Source organism: Strix aluco, chromosome 1 (genome assembly GCF_031877795.1).
Source record: "Strix aluco isolate bStrAlu1 chromosome 1, bStrAlu1.hap1, whole genome shotgun sequence".
Taxonomy (NCBI): Eukaryota; Metazoa; Chordata; class Aves; order Strigiformes; family Strigidae; genus Strix; species Strix aluco.
This window is the reverse complement of record NC_133931.1, coordinates 171,677,188-171,700,312: the sequence shown is the minus strand read 5'-3', so window position 1 is coordinate 171,700,312 and position 23,125 is coordinate 171,677,188. Positions and strand designations below refer to the sequence as shown.

Sequence of the window (23,125 nt, the reverse complement as noted above, 5' to 3'; positions counted from 1 at the left end):
TGGGGAGATGTGAATCCACTGATGGCTCATTATAAAATTGTACTGCCTTTCATGCAAAGCAAGTAGGAGAGAATATTATAGCTGGCAAAGCTGTAGTGACTGTCATCGATGTTAACAAGTCTGTCTCTAGGAAACACGAAGTTAAAATCTGTATTAACGGTATTTTGAATAGTAAATTTCTGAATTATTACAAAGCCTCTGTGATAATGCATTAGGTTTATTTTCTCACGTGTGCGTGCTGAATTGTGTGGTCAGAAACATGCACATATCTACACGCTCCATTTGACTGCAGAGTCATGCATCAGTTGTCATTTCTACATAAGCAATCAGCCCAATGCAGAATTAAATGTGGGCTGGTGCACGTGAATATTATTTCTGCTAGACCAGTTACATGGACAAATTACATTCACAACAGTGGGAACACACGGTTGAGTAAATACGATTTACACAAATACCATACAATGGTCAGCATGATCTATAATATAAACCAACATCCTGAAACACTCCTCTTTAAATCTCTATAACGATTATCTGGAACTGTTCTAAGCAAAAAAAAAAAAAAAAGAAAAGCAGCTGAACAATTTATTCAACAGCAAAAAAAAAAGAGCATGAGTTACTAAAAAGTTTCTGTAATTTATAATATTCATACTTATGGAGAACAATGAGGGGTTTGTAAATCCTTGGAGAATGTGTAATTTTGTTAGAATGAATCCAAGCTGTTTATTTGTGCACATTTGGAGTGCTGGTTTCCCTAACTACGAAAAGCAGACAATTGCCAATCCTACCTCCTCTGGGATGCTTTTAGATTATGTTTATTAACATCTTTTTAAATCCCTAAAATTGGAAAGCGCTTTTCAATGTAGAAAATATTATAATAAATAACACCCTGTTCTTCTGTACTCAGCTCTGGTTAGGCAAGTAGGTACAGTTGCCTAACAACACACGAAAATTCAGAAATCAAATCAGAACTATTGCTCTTGCTGATCACACTAATTCACATGGTGACCAAAACCAAGAATTCCATACACAGCAGAAAAAAATAAGAAACATCAATATAAACCCCTAAACCTATTGTTAATTTCTTTACTTGCTGTTTCTCAGGGCCCTTGCAAATGCTGATGACAAATGAGAAGGTAATTCCTGAGTGATCAGTATTAGAAATAAGTAAAATACCAAGCAATCTTAGTTTAGCTGAAAATAAAATGAAATTTCACGCTATCCATTAACTACTGTTTGTAAGGCACACTGTGTGCAAAAAGCACTCTGTAACAGCAAAAAGTTCTCATTATTCCTTTGGACCAACATTACACCTGTGATTTTATAGTAGTTCAGCAGGACACATCCCATTGCATTGATGTTGCAGTTCATTGTAGAAGAAGTATGATATGTAAGAGGTGTAATAAGTGAGTGTTAATTAGAACTAAGCTCCAGTGAAATGCTGCAGCTTCATATTCAATTCCCATTAATTCCCAACTACTTTATCATCGTTAGCAGTACCAAATGGTACCACTGTCAAACCAACAGTAGCTCACTGCTATCAGTACCAAAGTGCGGGTATCTGATGTGTCACTTATTGTGAGGTGCTGCCATGATTTTTCCACCTCTTTTATTTGGAACCCATGATAGTCTTCCTCTTTGGCTGGAAGACCTCACCTTGAACATCAAGTGCAGCCATCACTTTAGTGCCTTCAGCTTCACAAGAATAGATGCCAGTGTCTTCTGGTACCGTAGGTTTAATTTTTAGCATGCTTACATTCCAGTCCTGATCGATAATCACTCGCTGCCCATCTGCATGTATTTCCTGATCATTTTTCTTCCATATGGCGTGTACTGGCCTAGAATATTGGCATATGAACTCTGCTGTGCCATCTTCATCAACAGTTATATCCTGCATGGGACTGACCACTTCAATGGTTGGATCTGTTAACCAACACGTCAGGAAGGACATGCATTAGTGGATCCTCATGAAAATTGCAACTTAGAGATTTTTGACAAGCAGAAAGCCTGTGGGGAACAAGCAGAGTGACAGTGCAAGCAGGGAGCTGACTGGGCACGCCAGGGATTAGCAGTTTAGTCTGTGCTTGTGTCAGCATCACGCAGGATTGAAGCAAAACTGGTACATTAGAATATAACTATCACACTGGAAAATGGGCCACCAGCAATTAAGGATTGTGCTTTAACAGTCCTGGATATGAACTTCTGTGCAGAACATCTGCTGGGATTCCCTCCAGGCTTAGTTTTCCTCCCAGCATGGCTGAGACCATCTAGACTAGGAAGCACTGGATGTGAAACACTTCTGCTTCCAGAACGTGGCAGGAGCGCAGGTCTGGGATGGAGGAGCGCAATGGATGGACTGCCGTGAGTGGTTCCCTGTAACACTCAACATCACATAGCAGTACGAAAACGCCACAAACTCTACTGGAAGCTCCTTCTATGAACAAACTGAGACCATTCATTGGAAAGAAATGCAATACTCAAATGCAAATATTCATTCCTGCTCCATCACTGGCAGTGTTCAAGGCCAGGCTGGATGGGGCTTTGAGCAACCTGGTCTAGTGGAAGGTGTCGGGGGGATGGAACTGGATGATCTTTAAAATTCCTTCCAATCCAATCCATCCTGTGATTCTGATGGCTATATGTCAGGAGTCATTGGCAGCACAAGGAGCAAAGCTCCAGGACAACTGTAGCAAAAAAGGGCACTTCACCAGACACAAGTACTTGTTTTGATTAACCATGTGTTCCTCTGCAGCAGAGACATAGTTGGGGGGAAAATTATATGGTTTTCTTTACAGTAGCTGATCTATAGATGCAGCATGAACCACTTCAATTTCAGATTGAGAGCCCATAAGATGCTGGGAGCAGCTGGATACACAGCTCCTCTGAAGAAGGCGAGATCCATGAAACTGCTTCTAAGCATCCAGTCTTTTTTTTTTTAAATACTAGTCTTGTTTCTCAGGAGGCAGCTGCAGAGCACAGTAGATATATCTAACCTCAGAATATGGTGAGCTTCCAAAGCAGCCAAGGAATCCCTCCTGGGACAACTTCATACAACTGCAATATATATGCTGAAAAGAAAAATCTCTATGAAGTCTGAAAATGGAAGTCTCTCTACAACATGGCTACAATAGGACATAAAAAGATGACAGTCAGTGAAAGATGATATAGCTCCGTATCTTTCAAACAGTTGTTCTGAACACAAGTCAGCCAAAATAAACTACACTGGACCTTTGTCTGGAATGCTCCTCTTGAAACTGGTGCATCAGGTTGAGGATTTGGGATGCTAGTGGCAGACCTTGGGAAGCAAAGATAGTTTTGCAAATGTTTTTGGGAAAGTTGGTGCAAGGCTTGATCCTGGTCCCTTCGGCTCCCTCTACCACTCCGTGTGTCTGCATGTGTGTTTATGGAGAGGAGGTATCAATGGCAGATCATGGAGATGTTTTGGTTACACCAGGACTGAAGAAGCAAGAAGGTATCTTTGCAGACGGGGAGTACACTGCTGTCCCCCTCTATAAGATGCAGACATGTGCTCTTCACAGCAAATGTCACCTGTGGTCTTGGAGAAGGAAGGTGTCCTGGTTCCACTGGCCCATTGCTCTTTGCCACTGCTAGCCAAAGACCTTGGTGACCCTATTCACACCATGCAGAATGGCAGAAAGCTCCTTGAGATTTAGGAGCCAACATGTACCCTGGGGCCTGTAATTCTCACCCTGCCCAAGGAGGTCAGAAGAAGGCGGCAGCTCCTTCAACCTTTTCTGATTCCCCCCTGACCATATGTGAAGATATCGTCATGCTGGGCCACTGAAGGAATGTAGTTCTTGGGAAATGATATTGTGAAGGCCCAACAAGAAAAGCTTTCATGAGATCTCACTTATTGTATATACCCAGTTACAAGCATGCCTTACACCAGGAGAATGGGGCACGTGGAACAGAGAGAAAGACAACTTGTTCCTTGATGAAGAACAAGCCATGGATAGCTAGATAGACTGAAATACACCTAGTTTGAAGACAGGTCTATTTTTAAATTTCTGTACAAAATAGAGTGTACAAAATTGGCTGTTAATACAAGTACAGTTAGAATTTTACTAGTGTTTTACTTTCCTATTCAATTGAGTGTTATTGAGTACGGTGTAACTGGGGTGGGGTTTAAATACTTTTCTCATCCTAATCCAATTATACTACTGTGATTCAGGTTCACATTAAAGAAATCTTGTCTTAATGGAAGCACAAAATATCCATATACGTATGTGATCTCCAGCGGTCCCTTCCAACATGAACAATGCTGTGATTCTGTGAAATCAAAACTTCTCAGGAGCTCTTTATTTGAGTGAGTGGAATACCTAATGATGCATTTATTTTAACTTTATGTTTTAGGCCTTAGAGAGCTCAAAACCAGGTTCTGTCTCTGAAAATATGAAACTCAAAACTGATACAAATGGACATGGGATTTGTGGGGTTTGCACACGAAGTTGTTGCTGCATCATTCTGATATTAGGAAGAAGTGATTTGGCGTTTTATCTTTGCAGGGAGTTAAATTTTCTGAATGTACAAGGGACACATTATCAGAGAAAGAGACATCAACCACTGACTACCATTCCATTTTGTGGATCATTCCTGTTATGGTAGACAGCTATATCATGGGGGTAGATTTTCATACAGAACTCTTAACCCTTTATTTCTCCTTATATACAAATACCTTTTCCCAGCAAGGAATAAGTTACTTTTGTCTGAAAAACAACAACTTTTCCCAATGGCTATAAAAGGACTGGATGTGAAGGAACTTGCTTTGTCAAGTCTGGAGCTCAGTGTTATTTGCAGCTTCTGGCTACCCTTACCAAATGAGAAAAATATTTATTCAACAGACCAGAAAGCTTTGCTTGTGCAGTGATGGCCATTGCTATTCTGGCAGTCAACAAACGACACTCCATTTTGTCACTGTGTTACTGCAATGTCATATACCCTTTGGTTTCCAGGAAGAGCTCTGGAGCCATCAATATAACAGCCCAAAGTCTTGGGAACATACTGAGCTCAGTCAGCGCCAGTAGCCTAGCTATGAAGCAGCACAGTGGTAATTCCGTGAATTTCCAGCTACATTATATTTTGTGACGCTACAAAAACACTTGAAGGAGGGATAAAAAAACCCAGATGCTACCACAGTGGTTTATGTTCAACTCTACTTAAACGTCAGGTGAAAGCAGCAGCCCTGACCCTGCAACCCTTTCTCACCTGAGCCACTGGAAAAATCGATGTGGTTGTACCTATAAGACTTCTGGCGTGAGTATGGGTGACTTGCAGAAGTGGAGGGTTGCAGAACACAGAATTGTGAGGGATTTAGTAAGGGTAGCCTGGAAGGCAGAAGCACTAGTGCACTGCGCAAGTCCAGAGGTGGCTATATGTTTCTTTCTAGCAATGAAATACCTTTGACTAATAATTTAGCTGAAGATATAAGGGACCCAGCTCTGAAGGTGACAGTGCCTGAGTCATGGCATGCCACATCATTTAGGGTTAAAGTGTGGACCATCCCGTCCTGCTCAGAGATTTCAGTCACAAAGTTGTTGTGAAGGGGAGATCCATCGAGCCACCACTGCACATTCTTCACGCCCGGGTGCGAGAGCTTGCAGGTGAACGTGGCTGACTCACCCACAAAGACGTCTGTGTTCTTTAAACCAGAAACTATGACTGCTGCTTCTTCTGTATAACAGAGCAAGAGAAGGTACCAAAGGAAAACAAAAGCATAAACATGTACATGTTGCTCCCTGCAGAACGAGCCCAAGCAACAGCGTAAGTTTTCCAGGAGAGCTAAACTTGTAATGCCAAGGGAAACTTGTAATTCCAGGGGAAAACAGGACCTAAAATTTTCATTAAGGATTTAGAAACCACCTTCCATCCTTCAGCCGCTTGCAAGTGCGGTGTGCGTATGTCTGCAAACACTGTTTCATTGGGAGGAAACTCTACTCCATGACCAAGTCATGACTGGCTCTTCTGTGTGTTGCAACCATCTGCACTGACATTGTATGAGGTGGGAGGCAGGGAGCTAGCTTAAGTTTTAAATGGTTACTTACAGTGCTTTAAAAGAGTAATAACAGTATCAACAATGATAGAAGCTGTAATCAGTAATAACAAGAATTTCAGTATTTTTTACGACCGCTGCTCCCAGCAAATAGTTTTTCATCAGTACCATCATCTGCTATGGTGCACAGTATGGTCAGTACTTTGAACTACTTTAACTTATAAACATTGGTCCAACCTCAGCCCGGATGTGCTTATACCTCCACTGAAATCAGGAAATAAATGAATGGACTTCCACCTGTTTGCATCTGAGACAAGTTTGACCAGTTACTGTCAAAGATTTTGAAATAAGAAACCCAGGCCGCAAAATCAGAGCACTTCCACCACATTTCACCTCACCTTGCACATATACAGAACCTGTGGTGATCTCGTATCCAGTGCTACAGGTATAATCCCCACAGTCATCAGGCTCTACACCATGGATGATCAGCTCAGCAATGTTGCCTTTCAGCTTCATCTCATACTTGTCACTGGGCTGAATGACCACCCCTCCTTTTCTCCACTCAACAGGGGCGTTCGGCTTGGAGATCTCACAGTGCAAGACAGCTGTTCCCCCTTCTTCAGACTCTACATTTTTCAGCTCTTCATTAAACAGCACGGGTAGCACTGCAGTGGAGAAGCAACTGCATCAATGACAGTGCTCAGAGGTGAGAAACTTGCTTGCAACCTCTCCAGCTTGGTAGTCCCCCTCTTTCAGAACCACAACTTGCCTGCTGGCAACGCCAAGCCCAGAGCAGGACTTTGAGTTGTGCCATAGCCAAACACTCATGGGGATCAGGTGCTGATACAGTGCTGTAGAGTGCTATAGAGCTGTCCACTGCTGCTCTATAAAGGGTCACAGGACCCTCAGGGGGCTTCGTGTGGACATACACACAATTTTCAATCTAAGCAATAGAGGCACAACAGTACCAATCACAGCATTTGGACATTTAATCACTGAAACCACACACTGAGCAGGAGCTGGTTATGGGGGCTAAACTCAGGATCTAAAAGCATGATCTTGTTGCTTTAATATTAATAAAACTATAAAATCAGTATAAAATTAATAAAACTATAAAATCCAAATATGTAGCCACTAAAAAAGAGCCACAAATCTTGGGGTGCTCAGGCTCCATTTAAAATGGGCCTGTTCTAGGTATGGTGAAATACTCCAGTCTCTTATTTTCAGGTAGCAGGCAAGTTCTCTAACTGCTCTTGTACATACCCTCCATTAACAGCAGCTGCAGTTTTGCTCCCAGCTCTCAACAGTGAGATCAAAATCGCAACTGCAGAAATAGAGTTGGGTTTAAAAGGCACTAAATTCTTCTTTGAAGAACCAGTTGTGGATCAAACCCTTTCCCGCAGTTGTAATTCACAGGTACAGCATTGATGATTGAAAATTGAGTGGTAAAACTTCCTTATCACCCCTACAGAGAACAGCCACAACCATAACTTCTCTGCCTTCAAGCAAGGCTTCTCCTACCTTTGACTTGCAGTGAAGCAGTGGTCTGCTGATCCCCTAAGTCACACGTATAATCACCAGCATCCTGAGCCTCAGCATCATAGATGAAGAGCTCAACATGTGTCCCCTCCTGCCGGATCTCATACTTGTCACTTGGCTGCAGCACCATATCTCCCTTCCTCCACTCCACATGTGCATTGGGTTTTGTCAGCTCGCAGTGCAGCATAGCTGTGCACCCTTCCTCCACCTCCTCATTTTTCAGGCAGTGTTTGAAAAGCACAGGCAGGGCTTGAAAGGGGGGGAATGGTGCAAAGAGAAAAAACAGGCAAAGCAAAAATAGAAAATGGAGGAATGTTTTAATGTACTGATAATGCCATCCATGAAGTTCATGCACAGTTCTGGCTGCATTTACCTAAGGAGACCTGCCAGGGGTGGGGACGTCTAGGTCTAAGCCAGACAGAGGAGTTAACCAGCAGGAAAAATTTCAGTTCTACGGGAGCTGCATTTCTCTCCCCATATCCTAGACTTATTTTCACAAAGAATTCCCAACTAACTTAAATAATTTTCTGAAGCTCGGAGGGCTTTTCATCCTCAAAATAAAACCACGAAACAGGATAAAAGTACTCAAAGATACACACCTGCAGACCTGAGGCTGCACCGTTTGAAGAACAACTTGAGATCATGCAGCCAGGGATCAATTACAAAATAATTAAGGCTGAAGGGACCTTTTGGAGGTCTTCCATGGATGGAGATTCATCTGCTACTCTGGGTCCCAATTCCAGTGTCTGACCACCCCTCATTGTGAAAGGCTGGGTTTTTTCCTACTATGAATTTCTCTTGCTGCAGCTTGCAACTGTTGTCTCTCATCTGTTTACTGATCACCCCAAGGAAAGTCTGTCTGTCTCTCCTCTGTAGACCCCATTAGGAAGCTGCAGACAGCAATGAGGTCTCCCTTCAACCTTCTGAACAAATCTGAACAAACCCAGCTGCCCCTTTCTCTCCTTGTGCTTCATGTGCTTCAGCCCCCTGACAAACTTGGTGGCCTCTGCTGCCCTTGCTCCAGTACCTCAGTGTCTGTTTTGCACTAGAGCGCTCCAAAAATGGACATGCACACCCCTCTCCACTGCTGAGCAAAGAGGAAATCATACCTTTAACCTCTAGCTTAGCAGTGGTCTTCCCATCAGCTGTGTGGCAGCTATACTCCCCTGAATCCTCACGGTTCAAATCGTGTATGACCAGCGCGTGCACATTCCCCTCCTGCTTGATGCTGCACTTCTGGCTGGAGCGGATCACGGATGTGCCTTTCTTCCACTCCACCGGGACATCAGACCTGGACACCTCACAGGACAAGTGAGCTGTGCCACCCTCCTGTAGCTCCAAGCTGCGGAGCGCCTTTACAAATGTGACTGGAGCAGCTGTGGGGAAGAGAGTACCAACACTGCCGCAACCACCTAACGCAGATTGGAACTGGGTGCTGACATTGCGCACCAGATCAAAGAGGAGCAAACAAGATAAGGTATTGACATGGCCCATCTCTCAAAATCATTCTATATAACGTAATGGAAAGGTTTTTCAGAGTTTTCAGACTTTTTTGGAGTAAATATTATCTAAAAATTTCATAAGTAGGAGACTGAGAGCATATTCTTGACATTTTTCAGTATTGATTCTGACATATCTTAGCTGCTTGCTTCAGGATAAGTTGGATGGTCTTCAGAGGATGTTTGCTTCACTACATGGACTATAAAAAAGAGTGAAATGACTAGCTGAGAAGTACGTGTGTAACTCTTAAATGCCTAAATTACTTTAGCAGAATCTCCCAACAATTCCAAGGACCCCTCCTCCCAAATCCACCTCTCCAGAAGCTAAAGCAATGTTGACAGTGCTTACCAGTACCTCGTCAATCCCTCTTCCTAGGAGGTTGCTCACCTTGGACCACTAGCTGCGCTGCTGAGGAATGCTGCCCGACTTTGAAACTGATTGGCCCACAGTCTTCCAGTGTCACCTTCCTCAGGATCAAAGTGTGACGTGTCCCTTGGACTCTGATCTCATTCATTTCATTGGATTGCAGAGGAACATCCCCCAGGAACCACTGGGCATCCTGAGTTGTTTCCCGGGACAGCCTGCATTCAAACACTGCATCTTCTCCTTCATACGAAGTGACGTCCTTCAGCGTCTCCACTATGGTTGCTGCTGGTTCTTTATGGAAAGGTCAACAGGGTTTGATATCTACTTTCAAGTGATGCTTCCTGGGTTAAACATTTTGTTATGCTCTTTCTTTATTTACAGTACTATATTATTTGAAAGAACCACCACAAAGCACTAAGCACTAAACACATGGAAATGTAGTTACACAGGCATGTAGTAACATGTTACATTCTTACAGATGCATGATGCATGTATGTGTGCATATTTATTATGCACATATGTATGATAGTCTATGAAGTATGCATGTTATACTGTATTGTGTGTATGATAAATATATAATCTATATTTATACTGAAATGTGTATTGTGAAAACATTGTCGCATTTTAGTGGGTGACATTAATATTAAACCACAGAACCACTGACTAAAGATGCGTTTCTGAATCCCTAGAGATAACTGACCCAATTCTTATCCCTCTGAAATCACTCTTGTCTCTGAGATCCCCATGATTCAGTCTGGGCACAGGACAATGTCTGTCAAATTACTTAATCATGTGCCCCTACCACGATACCAAGCTCTCTTCAACTCTTCCCCACACAAAGCCCCACCTTTCACAAGCACAGCTGCAGTTGTTTGCTGGTCCCCTGTGTCACACATGTATTCCCCAGCATCCACTTCACTCAGGTTGTGAATTGTCAGCTCAGCCACGGATTCAGCCTGATGCATCTCGTATTTGTCACTTGGTCGCAGCACTGTCCCGGCCTTCTTCCACTGCACAGTGGCATTTGATTTTGAGATTTCACAGCTCAAAGTGATGGTGCCGCCTTCTTCAGCTTGCTGGTTCTGGAGTGGTTTTGTGAAGATTACTGGCAAAGCTAAACCAAGATAAATCAGAGGAAAAAAAGTATGTTTCATTGCTGACTGCAACACTAAGTCTTGTGTTTATTGAAACTGTGGTGCCATTCCAGATTTGGTTCAAACTCAATTCCAAAGTTACTTTAAAACCCAAACAAGGAATGACAGAAAGTGCTGGATTTCCAGGAGTACTAAGCATTCTGCACTCCCCAAGAGTCACTGGGCACTGTACACACTGAGCACCTCTGGGAATGTGTTCTTTCTTACACAGGAGAAGTCATGGATATAGACTCTTGAGCATCTAAGTGTATGTATCTCCAAATGGGTACCAAAGCCACAAGTCACAAGCCTATGCCTGATATCTGAGTTCTTGAGCATTTGTGAGGGTACATGGAGAAATAATGCCCCTCGTTTGAAAACTGGACCCAGAAGAGAGATGAACTCTGGAAGTCTCTGCACTGATATGTATCACTGATGGGTCAAGATGGAGTTTCAATGGGTTGATTTACATGTAGAAGTTTAGTTCTTCAAGTCCAGTTCCCTAGAAGAACCTTGGTGGCTCTACAGTTACAGCTGAATTGGTATTTGCAAGGGAAGGAGATGGGGTTCCAGAAATCAGACTGAATTCACAGGAACCTGGTGACAGATGTGTGTAAGAGGAGGCAGATCTGAAAGTTCTTGTGGGTGATGTAGGAATGGATGGTTTATTTGGACAGTGGGGACTGACTGTGGTCAAGGCTTTTGTACAGTTGCATTTGCGGTGAAGGCATTCCATTATGTAGCTAAGTCCTCTAGCCCTAGGGCACTTAGGAGCCAGCAAAGGAATATGGAGGAGAGAGAAATAAAGTCTTTGTGAAGACCTACTCTGTCAGACTGCGTCACTGTTGATTCAGAAATCCTTATCACAAAAAAGTACCAGACTCTGTCACAGTGTCCCTGAATTTTACATATGGAACATATAAAACTAACCTAGAGCTCCCTAAAAGGTGAAGTGAAAGCTTTTTGTCACCTTTCACTACCAAGGATGCTATAGTTTGCTCATCACCAGAATCACAGATGTAGTCTCCAGCATCTTTCAGCTGTAGATTGTGGATGAGTAGCTCCACAGCAGAGCCTGTCTGCTTCATCTCATACTTGTTGCTGGCTTGGAGCAAGACTGACCCTTTTTTCCACTTCATTGGTGTATCACGTTTGGAGAGCTCAGCATGAAGGGTGACCATAGAGCCTTCCTTGGCCTCCTGGTTTCGGAGCTTTTTTAAAAAGAGTGCTGGCATGGCTGGGACCACACACAGAGACACAAACGGACAGCCATCATCAGAGGATCTGCTTACAATACAAATATTCTGGTATCACTGAATCCTGGAGTTAGTGTGATAGCAGGTAGGTGCTTGCCTTTCATGGGAGAACCCTCAAGGGGTATTTCAAAAGATGGCATTTCACAACAACATCCTGGCTCCTCTTTATTTTTGTTGATCTTGTATCTCAGAAAAAGTCACCTTAATATAGTACTTGTACCAGAGTAGATTTTAAAAAATTGATATATTGGCACATTACACCTATTTTTAAGGCACTAGGAGTATTTAGGAGCCTTGCTTGTCATCTGGAGTTGAGTTCCCAAGTCAGTTTCAGCATTTAGACTCTTGAGCACCATTTTCCCAGGTGGAACTACAGCTCAAAGGATGGTTAGTTTCAGCCTTGGCTTTCTGAGTGACCAGGAAGAGGCCCTTGGCTCTAGGACTGTGGAAGCAGTTACTGCACTTGGGTCCCTCTGTGTTCATTGCTCAGGACACCACAGGACCTAACTTCTGAAAGCCAAAGGACTCGGCTTCTTTATGCCAGAAAAGCACATCTGAAGTGAAGGACAGTAAATAGCACCCTCTTGCTCGTACTAAGCTAAGGAAATGGAACACATTTCCCATCTGAAAAAGAAAACAAAACAACCTACCTTTAACAGTTAAAGTGGCTGTCGTTTGTTCATTTCCATTATCACAAGTGTATTTGCCAGAGTCTTCTGGTTTTAAGTGATAAATCTTTAAAGTATGGATTGTTCCTTCCTGCCTGATTTCATACTTGGAGCTTGGGGAAATTACGTGAGCACCCTTCTTCCACTTCACCGCAGCATTAGGCTGGGACACCTCGCAGTGGAGGATGGCTGTTTCTTCTTCCTGCAGCTCTGTGCTCTGTAATTTCTCCTTAAAGACTGGAGGTGGCACTGAAAATACAAACACAGCAAAGACATTTACAGTCACCTTTATCTTGTTTGCCCACAGTGTTAAAGTTGCTACTGAACAGTTAAGTACTTAAAAAATACTTTAACTTCATGATATATATAGGAAGGTTAAAAGGTGAATGGATTTTGAATGAAACGCACTCGCAAGTATTTGTTGAAGTTACTGAAGTACTAATCAAAAACTTTACAGATGTTTTAACAGGTTCAGATGGGATGGGGACTCTGACCAGACCAACAGCTTCAAATAGGGAAGGAGAAGGATGTTTGACTGAGAATGTCTTCAAAACAGTGTTTAGAGAAAGAAAAACTCCAAAGAAGAAAAAGAAAATAAGAAAAGGGAAAGTGGAAGCAATGAAAATTACAGATCTATCAATCCATCTACTGGAGCTACCCCAGTAATTTCTCTAGAACCCAGTTAGCTTGAGGACCCTGGTTTACTGGGTAAAAAACTGTCTGGATGGCCGGGCCCAAAGAGTTGTGGTGAATGGAGTTAAATCCAGTTGGCGGCCGGACACAAGTGGTGTCCCCCAGGGCTCAGTACTGGGGCCACTCCTGTTTAACATCTTTATTGATGATCTAGACGAGGGGATCGAGTGCACCCTCAGTCAGTTTGCAGATGACACCAAGTTGGGTGGGAGTGTTGATCTGCTCGAGGGTAGGGAGGCTCAGCAGAGAGAGCTGGACAGGCTGGAGCGATGGGCTAAGGCCAACTGTATGAGCTTCAATAAGGCCAAATGCCGGGTGCTGCATTTGGGCTACAACCACCCCAAGCAGCGCTACAGGCTTGGGGAGGAGTGGCTGGAGAGCTGCCAGTCAGACCTGGGGGTGTTGATTGACAGCCGGCTGAACAGGAGCCAGCAGTGTGCCCAGGTGGCCAAGAAGGCCAATGGCGTCCTGGCTTGTATCAGAAATAGCGTGGCCAGCAGGGACAGGGAAGGGATCTTACCCCTGTGCTCAGCACTGGTGAGGGTGCACCTCGATGAGTGGGTTCAGTTTTGGGCCCCTCACTCCAAAAAGGCCATTGAATGACTCGAGCGTGTCCAGAGAAGGGCAACGGAGCTGGTGCAGGGTCTGGAGCACAGGTCTGATGGGGAGCGGCTGAGGGAACTGGGGGGGTTTAGTCTGGAGAAGAGGAGGCTGAGGGGAGACCTCATGGCCCTCTGCAACTCCCTGAAAGGAGGGTGCAGAGAGGGGGGATGAGTCTCTTGAGCCAAGGAACCAGCGCCAGGCCAAGAGGGAATGGCCTCAAGCTGCGCCAGGGCAGGGTCAGACTGGCTCTTAGGAAGGATTTCTTTGCAGAAGGGGTTGTTGGGCGTTGGAATGGGCTGCCCAGGGCAGGGGGGGAGTCCCCATCCCTGGAGGGGTTGAAGAGTCGGGTCGACACAGCGCTGAGGGATCTGGTGTAGTTGGGATCTGTCAGTGCTAGGTTCATGGTTGGACTAGATGATCTTCAAGGTCCTTTCCAACCTAGATGATTCTGTGATTCTGTGACATATCCACTGTCTATCCATAGGGAAGACAGTATATGGGACCACATTCACAGAATCACATTAGTACATCATGTATGCTTTGAAGCACAAACACCCTATTAACACGATCCAAACAAGGGGTGAATGATGGCCTTGAACTTACTATCAGCATAAGCAAAATGTCACCTCACCAATCCTGCTCCTTTCCCACATCAGAGAGCCCTTACCTTTCACTGTGAGCTCTGCTGTCGATGTGTGGGGTCCCACACGGAAAGTGATAGTGCCAATGTCCTGCTCTGTCACCTTTCTTAATGTCAGGGTGTGAATCTTTCCTTTTTCCACTGAGATTTCATTCATTTCATTATTTTGCAGAGCAATATCCTGTAGCTTCCATTCAACATCTCTTGCGTTTTCATGAGAGACTTGGCACTGAAACGTGACATCATCCCCTTCAAACACCACCATGTCCTTTAGACCACTCACGATGGTCACGTCAGGCTCTGCAAACAGTCCATCAGTAGTCAAGCCATGAAAGAGAAAACATGGATGAAATCATAGAATCATCGAATAATATAGGTTGCAGGGGACTTTTGGAGGTCATTTGGTCCTGCTTTGAGAAGAACCTACAGAAGGTTGCTCAACACCTTGTCCAGCTGAGCTTTAAGTACCTCCAAGGCTGGAGATATCACACCTTCTCAAATCACGTTTCAAACACTGCTGGTTCACTGCTATCAGTGTACTTGGTAACATGGCCAATATCTTTCAGTTAGTGGTTTTATTCCTTGTTCTTTCTCAGAGATACAGAGCATTGATTTTTTGAATTACATGCTTGATACTGTAATTGGGTGAATAAGGTGTGAATGCTAGATGCCAAATTCATGATTTTGAAACTTATTTGCACCTAGATATCTTCAGAGAATAATATTAAAACCTGCTTTTTGCAAACTGAATTGCGTGTCCTCTGCTGGTGCTCCAAACTGTCTGGGGATCTGGTTGGCTCTGTGCACTCAGCGGGACTTGCTGGATTCGTGTTAGCACAGGGCATTTGTGATTCAGTTTGCTTCAGTCCTGCTTCTAGGACAGCTGGACACCTGCAGGTCTGTGCAAAGATCATACAGACAGCCTGCAACAGGCGAAAGCTGTATGTACCCCGAGTCTGCTGGGGAATACCAAAGGAGAAGCAGTGCGACCTTCGTCTGAGCAAACACAGTACACATTCATACAACTTAGGGCACCATCTGCATGAAAAATGATGCAGCTGGGCATAATGTACAGATCATCTATAATACTGAGTAGCCTGTAGAGATGCTAGTGGTGATTGTTCCACGCTAGTGGTCCAACCTGAGACCAAGCTCTGTCTGTAATGACGTTAAGGTCAGATGCAGCTGCCACGTGACTGGAAGCTGGGGATGGACCATCTGTTCACTCACAATGCATATGATGTCAAGCAAATATTTCAAGCCATGAGTCAAAAATTACAGCTGCCTTATCCTTTCCTCACCACCAAGTGAATCTTTGCCTCGGTGCATTCATTGATGATAAGACTTTTCTGTGATACGCTTCCCAGGCTCTACGTTTATCACAATAGTTTAATCACAATAGTAACAATTGTGTTGCAAAATCTTAGCTTCCTAAAGTGAAAATCCCCTTGCCCCAGTAAACAGGTCTTGCCTTTCACGGTCAGTTTTGCAGAGCTTGTCTCATCTCCAGCCTTGCAGGAATACTCTCCAGCATCGCTGGGCTCCAGGCGGTGAACACGCAGCTCGCGGAGAGTGCCGTCCTGCCACATTTCGTACTTGGAGCTTGAGTGAAGGACAACTCCATCTTTCCTCCACTCCACTTCTGCTTTGCTGATGGAAATCTCACAGCGCAGCCTGGCTGTTCCTCCCACTTCCACTTCTTCATTCTTCAGTTGCTGCTTCAGCTGAGGTTTGATGGCTGCAACGTGAAAAACAATACATGATCCATTAGCTTGAATGCCAGGTCTGCACAACTCAGCACAAGGCATCTGGGGTCTGATGCTGCAGAACAAATTTGCTTGAAGTGGTTATAGGATAATAACAACCTGTTTTTCTCTACAGACAGACCTATACTCTGTATATCCAGACAAGGAGAGGATCAGAAAGTTCCCCAAATATGTTTGTTTTCCATAAAGTCAAGGACATCCACATTACACCTACTATCTGCTCTGGGTATTGGAAACTCCCACACTCATAAAGATTTTGGCTAGGCCAAACCTGGTACTTCCTGATTAAAAATAGTGTAAGTCTGTTTGTTTTTATAGAAATACCCATGACTTCCAACACCATAAACGATGTAAAGCTTTAAACACTTTTCCAATTTCTTTAATATCTTTTCAAGACCCTGGATCAACAACAGTGAGTCCTGCCAGATGATGCACAAACAAATGGACTACATATATTCAAGTGGGGCATGGAACAGCTCAGACAACAGCTTGTCACTGATGAAAGCAAGAAGGGAATAGCCATCATGTGTGTGTGCGTGAGCAGTTGTGGAAACAGGAATCTCAGTGCTTGTGGTTCCTCTGTCTAAACCCTGATGTGACACATGTAAAGCAAGCACAGGGCTCTTTCAATTGTGGTTGACCCAGTGGCTGCTTCATGGGTTGGGTTCAGCCAAGAGTTTGTAGTTTGAAAGGTTGTGGCTTAGATCAAAGACACAAATTCCACCCAACAGTTTGAGATGACGACAGACATTTCACAGATAGTGATTAATCACAGACATTATACCTGGTTTGTTTAAATACAGCGTTCACGGGATCTTCATGGGAGGGCATTACAAAAATTGAAAATAGTAAATTTTTAAAATACTTTTGTTAATGACTTATGATTAGTTATTGATACAACTGAGCCAGCAATGAATGCAAAGCACCAAAACCAGTGATCTATTAGAATTTCAGAATCCCCATGATGCAGAGTTTCTTGCTTTTATCATATCAGAGGAAGGGATTAATACACTGTACACTGTGCTTTACAGGCTTAAATAGCCATGCTACAAATCCTCTCACAAGATCTACTTTTCTGTATTCTGGTTTATGACTGGGCACCTGCTTTCCTCGTTATCTTAACTTTTGGAGGGGTTTATTCACCAATAAATAGAAGAATATCATTCACACAATTTCACAAATCCCTTAATTTTGATGCAGAGCTAACCATTCACTCTGAGGACTGCGGTGCTCTGCTGGTCTCCTGTATCACACGTGTAATCAGAGGCATCTTCCGGTTCCACATTATGAATCACAAGTTCAGCTGTGCGACCACTTAATTTAATTTCATATTTGGCGCATGGGAAGAGCTCCATGGTGCCCTTCCTCCACTCCACTGTTGCATTATCCTTTGTCAGCTCACACTGGAATTTCACTGCAGCTCCTTCTTCTGCCTCCTTGTCCTTGAGCTCCTTTTTGAAAAGAACTGGCACAGCTAAAGGGGAAAAAACAGGAGCTTTTATTGAACACTGAGTCAAGTCCTGGTTAACACAGTTAGACTGACACTTCGGAGAACAAGATACTGTGCTTTGCAAGTGCTATATTCCTAGGCAGGATCCATTTCTTCTGGTTTGCCTGGAGCTACGAGGAGATCTTGCTGCGTCAGAAGCAGCCATCTGCACTCATAACATTTATTTCTTTGTTCTTTGACTCAAATCCTTCCTAGGGCTGAATTCTTTGAATGAATTTATCCTTCAGTTGATCTAGCAAAGATCTCAAGAGTAAAGAAGTCCAAAACTCCACGGACAGCCTTGACAGATCAGGAAGGTCGTTGTCAGTCTTCTTCCAGGATATGGAAGAAAATCTTTTTTTAAATACTTAAACCACATATCATGTGAAATGTCCAGATGTTATGCTAAAGCATTGCTCTTTCTTTAATTTCTCCTCAACCATAAAGCTAGAAAGTGTTTCTTAGAACCCAAAACTCAAATGCAGCATTGGAAGAGCAAAGTATCATCCTCTCCCATTCTCATTTAAAAAAAAGAAATCCTAGTCTATTGCATGAAAAGGAAAATATTTTTAGGAAAAAAAAAAGTCATGTACTTAAAAACATTTATACTTTTAACTGTTGGTTTGCATGTTGGATGGATTCTATTTCTTTAGGAGTCAGCTCACACCACGTACCTTTCACATTTAAAGATGCCTTTTCTTCCTGATCCCCAGTATCACAGCTGTATTCTCCTGTATCTTCTAATTTGAGATTATGTATTAAGAGCTCTACCAGGCATTCTCTCTGCCTCATTTCATATTTCTGGCCGGGCTGCAGCACCACTCCTCCTTTCCTCCACTCCACTGCAGCATTGGGTTTTGACAGCTCACAACAGAGTGTAGCTGTACTTCCTTCCTCTGCTTCCTTATTTTGTAGGGGTTGCTTAAATGTAACGGGCAGTGCTGCAAAATTTGAGAGGGAAATTTTTTAAGAATGTATAGTCCAAAAAGGACCCAATCCTACCATCACTTTTCAGAAATGGCCTGTTCTAATGATTTCATAATGCTTGGACTGCAACTCTCTGTCTTGGTAGCATCTTTCTTGAATCATTATGTGAACCGAGAGCTGAGGACAGACGGTGAAGTTAGGAAAATCTGGCCTTAGAGAGTGGTCCATTGAATGGCCTGGCTTGGGATCTGAAGGAGTCAGACTTTTCTGCCAACTACGGATGCTTTAGTCAAAGATCACTGGGACATACTCTCTCTTACATGTACCCTTGTTCCTTAATACGGGTCTGTGAGTTGGCAGTATTAAGCAAAGAGTATTCCCCCCCCCCCCCCCCCCGCCCCCTGCCAAAGCTTCTATCAACATATAAAAGGTCAAGTTAACATTAAAAACACAAAAAGAGGCAGCACAGTGAAAGATGACAATAAAGTGATAAATGGAAGAGGAAATTCAGATTTCAGACAAGGTCTTGCTCTGGATGGTTAGAAGAGGTGGAGGAAAACAGATGTGGATGCAGTTGTCTGAAGTCAAAGTTTACACTTGAGGCTCAAAGCCTCAAGTAATAATACAGCGTATTTATTCACATGTTATAGATATCCTTTATGCCCCAACTGTTGCATCTCCTCTTAGCATCCCAATCAGGCATTATGCCCAATTAGGCATTCCTTCTGCCTACTGAAGCAATCAACAACCCAAAATAACCATCAGCCTGCCTGGCTTGTTTTCCGTTATCCATTCCCATATGCAGCCACACTCCCTGCACTCTGAGGGCAGGACATTTTGACATCATGACAACATTTAATTGCTTTGATGCTGTTTAATCACTCCAGATACAGCAAGAAGAACATTTCTAAGTTGTACTTGCTCAAGTAGAATATGTATGCTGGGATGGACCAGCGACAAAACAAATAAAGGGCTGTAGAGAACACTGCAAGGCACTCCTTTCACTTCATCTCTGCACTCCTTTCACTTCATCTCTATTGAGACAAGGGTCAATACTCTGCCTACCATGTACGGTTACCACAGCCGTTGTCTGCTGATGTCCAGAGTCGCAGGTATACCTTCCTGAATCGTCCAGTTCTAAGTCATAAATGACCAATTCAGATGTGGAGCCCTGCTGCTTCATCTCATATTTCAAACCAGGGTAGAGAGTAATATCTCCTTTCCTCCACTCTACTGGAGCCTTGGGTTTGGTAAGCTCACACCTCAGTGTTGCTGTACCACCTTCTTCTGCTTCAGTATTCTGAAGCTCTTGTTTAAAAAGTGCTGGTAGGGCTATAAAACAGAAACATGACTTGCAACAACTGCAACTGGGGTTTGGGAAAGAGAAAGTAGAAAGAAAATGAAAGCACCAGAAGAGCTTTTTTGCAGATGTCTCTAAACCTCATTGCTCTAGATTCAAAGTACAAGGCTATTTCCCCAGAGAAGTAATTGAAATATCTGCAGAACAAGAGAAAATCGATTTCAAGCAATTACATTTGCCATGAAGTATGTAGAAACTTAATCTAATCTATGATCTAAAAATTACAGAATATTTTTCCTACTGTGAAAGTAGCCAACATGTTGCCCTGATCACTGAAGAGGTATTCTGAAGATCAGCAGGGAGTTGTAAGAGTTCAGATTCCCTCTTAAGGCAGGACACTTGCAGGAGAGATTGCAATTATCCTGTCAGTAACATACTGTCAAAATGCATTTAGCTCTGCATTGCAATTCCTATTTTCTATCTGGTCACTCTATTAGGCTGTATAGACCATGCTACTCTCCACACCTTATGAACTGTAGTCAGCCGTTCTCCATAAGTAACACTAAACCATGGGTTTTATTTTCAGAAAATATTATAACTTTTTCTTTTTTTTTTTTACCATTAACTGTCAAAGTGGCAGTTGTCTGCTGATCTCCACACACACAGGTGTAATCTCCAGTGTCCTCCACATCCAGCTCATGGATAATCAGCTTTGCAACAGCACCATCTTGACTCATTTTATACTTGCTGCTTGCTTTGAGCACCTCTTGCCCTTTCTTCCACTCCACCACAGCAGGTTTAGTCAGCTCGCAGTGCAGAGCAGCTGTCCCACTTTCTACAGCTTCTAGATCCTTCAGGTCTTTTTTGAATTCTGGAGGCAGTGCTGAAGAGTAAAAGAGTTACCATAGAGAGTGAATATTCCTTAAAAAGCAGCTAGATGAGGCCCTTGGGGAGATGATGCTACCGAGCCCTGATCCAGGTCAGTGGAACACAATGGAAAAATCTCCCCTGGCTTCCCTGGACGCTGCATCAGGGCAAGGAATGTGAGAAGAACCAGCATAGCTGAGGAGGACAAACACCAACAGGCAACTCTTCTCCCAATTCTAACACAAGGAGGAAGCACATAAGCAAAGTCCAAAGGAACACAAAAGCCCAAGCAAACAGAAAGGGAATGAAAACAGACCATAGCAATAGAGACTTGGACAGGTCTAAGGTTTGGAGGACCTTAGTCCAAAGGATTACTTTACCATGCACTGTTAAGGCAGCTGTGGTGGTCTTGTCTCCACACACACAGGTATAATCTCCAGCATCATTCAAGTCTAAATCGTGAACTACCAACTCCACAATACAGCCTTCCTGTCTCCTGCTGTACTTCTTGTCCGAGGTGAGGACACGATGGCCCTTCTTCCACTGAACATGGGCAGATGCCTTGCTGAGCTCACAGTGCAAAGTGGCCATTCCACCTTCTACTGCTTCCTTGCTGGTCATTTCTTCTTGGAAAAATGGAGGCACAGCTGAAGAATGCAGGTAAAAACTATTACAAACTGAGGATATCTCCAGGGATGAGTGAGAGTAGGAAGTGACAGGGGAAAGATGTAAAGGTTATGGAAGGGTGAGCATCAACAACAGAGAGAGAAAAGAGAAATAAAAACAACCTAGTGGGAACATATACCCTAATCCTTTTGGTTTTATGCTGGCTTCCTACTAGCAAAATTGCACTGTCCTCAGGAGACTTACACCTGCTTTCTACCAGTTTCTACGTAAGAAAAACTAAGAATATAATCTCTGAGCTCCTTAGTTTACACGTGTGTTGGTGTCTTCCACAGAACTTATGCCTTTGTACTCCCTTTTCTACTTACAGAACAGCCCTACTGAGCTGAGTGTTGGCACAGCTCCTTACTCATCATCGTTCTTTCTTCCTTGAGATACCCTTGAAAAGATGCAGCCAGGGCTCACAGATTTTTCTTGACTCCAAAGAAAATCTCCCAATGCTGAATCCCAGTCTGTCTTCTTGTCTCAGAACGTATTTTCCCCACTTAAGATAATTCTAGTACCCATTGCAAGTTGTGTCCTTGAAATAAGTTTGGTGACCTTCACCTATGTCCCTCTATCAACTAGGTGGGATAATGGGATATTCCACCTGTTTGACAAGGTTGGATATCTCAGATCTCAAACTTAGTGTCTCACTCCATACTAATGTAGCTAAGTTAAAATATCCAGTCCAGAAACCAGGTTTAGCCTCCTTGATTTGGCACATTTCCCATCTCCAGCAGTGTTAAGCTGGAACACCAGTTTTGTTTGCACAGCAACTGGTTCTTACAACAAAATAAGATCAGAAGGAGGTCACATAAAAAATTTATTCTTTCCTGCTTAGAAAAATCAGTCTCCCAATGCAAATCTGTCTTTGTACATTAGGACAGAGGTTGTGGGCACAAAACCCAATATAAACATAACTCCGTACAGAAGAAATTATAACTAACACATCTTCATTCTGGATGCTGCTTTTTATACCCCATACTACATCAAAATCGTGGGTATTGAGAATGCCAGAAAGAAACGGCAAAGAATAAGAAGATTTGTGTTTTAGAGAATAAATGCAGGAAAGGAAAGACAAAAGAATAGTGGGTTTATATGCTAGGAAAGGAATGCCAGAAGGAAAAGATGAAAGGATAGCAGGTTGGTGTTTAAGGGAAGGAAAAGACAAAAGGATGGCACAGAAAAATGTAGGCTGGTATTTTCCAATATACACAGCTTGCAAGTCATCAAGCAGGGCACACTTTCAAATGAATGGAACTTCAGTCAATAAGGTTGAACAGACATGGAAAATTGAACACCTGATAGTAGAGGACAGAGGTCTGCAGTTAGGAAATAGAAGGTCAAGATAGATTTTACCCTGTACTGTTAAGACAGCTGTAGTCTGCTGTTCTCCACACACACAAGTGTAGTCTCCTGCATCCTCCTCAGCTATTTCATGAATCACCAGCTCTGCCTTGGTCCCTTCCTGCCTCATTTTGTATTTGTCACTCTCTTTGAGAATCCTGTGGTCCTTCTGCCATTCCACCTGAGCAGCCTTGGTGAGCTCACAGTGCAGTACCACCTCTCCACCTTCTTCTGCTTCCTTGTTCTTTAGCTCTTCTGTAAAGAGTGGCGGCAAAGCTGAAGGATGCAACATGGACAAATGGTCATCAGAAAACCAGAATTAAAATCCTAATTTTTTTTTTTTTTTCATGCTTGGATT

The 23,125-nt window shown here is 43.3% G+C and overlaps 1 protein-coding gene across 6 annotated transcripts in view; it reads right to left on the bottom strand.

Moving 5' to 3' along the window:
* Window positions 1–23,125, bottom strand: part of OBSCN (obscurin, cytoskeletal calmodulin and titin-interacting RhoGEF) — a 195,739-nt gene that overhangs the window by 78,680 nt on the left and 93,934 nt on the right. For 5 of the 6 annotated variants that reach the window (XM_074845521.1, XM_074845530.1, XM_074845537.1 and 2 more), the window contains 10 exons: window positions 15,877–16,143; window positions 14,433–14,705; window positions 12,452–12,718; window positions 10,260–10,526; window positions 9,434–9,703; window positions 8,656–8,922; window positions 7,529–7,795; window positions 6,406–6,672; window positions 5,416–5,688; window positions 1,654–1,920 (listed from right to left, as the gene is read on the bottom strand). In XM_074845521.1, coding sequence (XP_074701622.1) covers window positions 1,654–1,920; window positions 5,416–5,688; window positions 6,406–6,672; window positions 7,529–7,795; window positions 8,656–8,922; window positions 9,434–9,703; window positions 10,260–10,526; window positions 12,452–12,718; window positions 14,433–14,705; window positions 15,877–16,143 — 2,685 coding nt within the window. Of the gene's footprint in view, window positions 1–1,653; window positions 1,921–5,415; window positions 5,689–6,405; window positions 6,673–7,528; window positions 7,796–8,655; window positions 8,923–9,433; window positions 9,704–10,259; window positions 10,527–12,451; window positions 12,719–14,432; window positions 14,706–15,876; window positions 16,144–17,378; window positions 17,646–18,334; window positions 18,602–19,652; window positions 19,920–20,506; window positions 20,771–21,134; window positions 21,402–22,779; window positions 23,044–23,125 lie in introns of all 6 variants that reach the window. The other variant, XM_074845565.1, reaches the window with a different exon arrangement.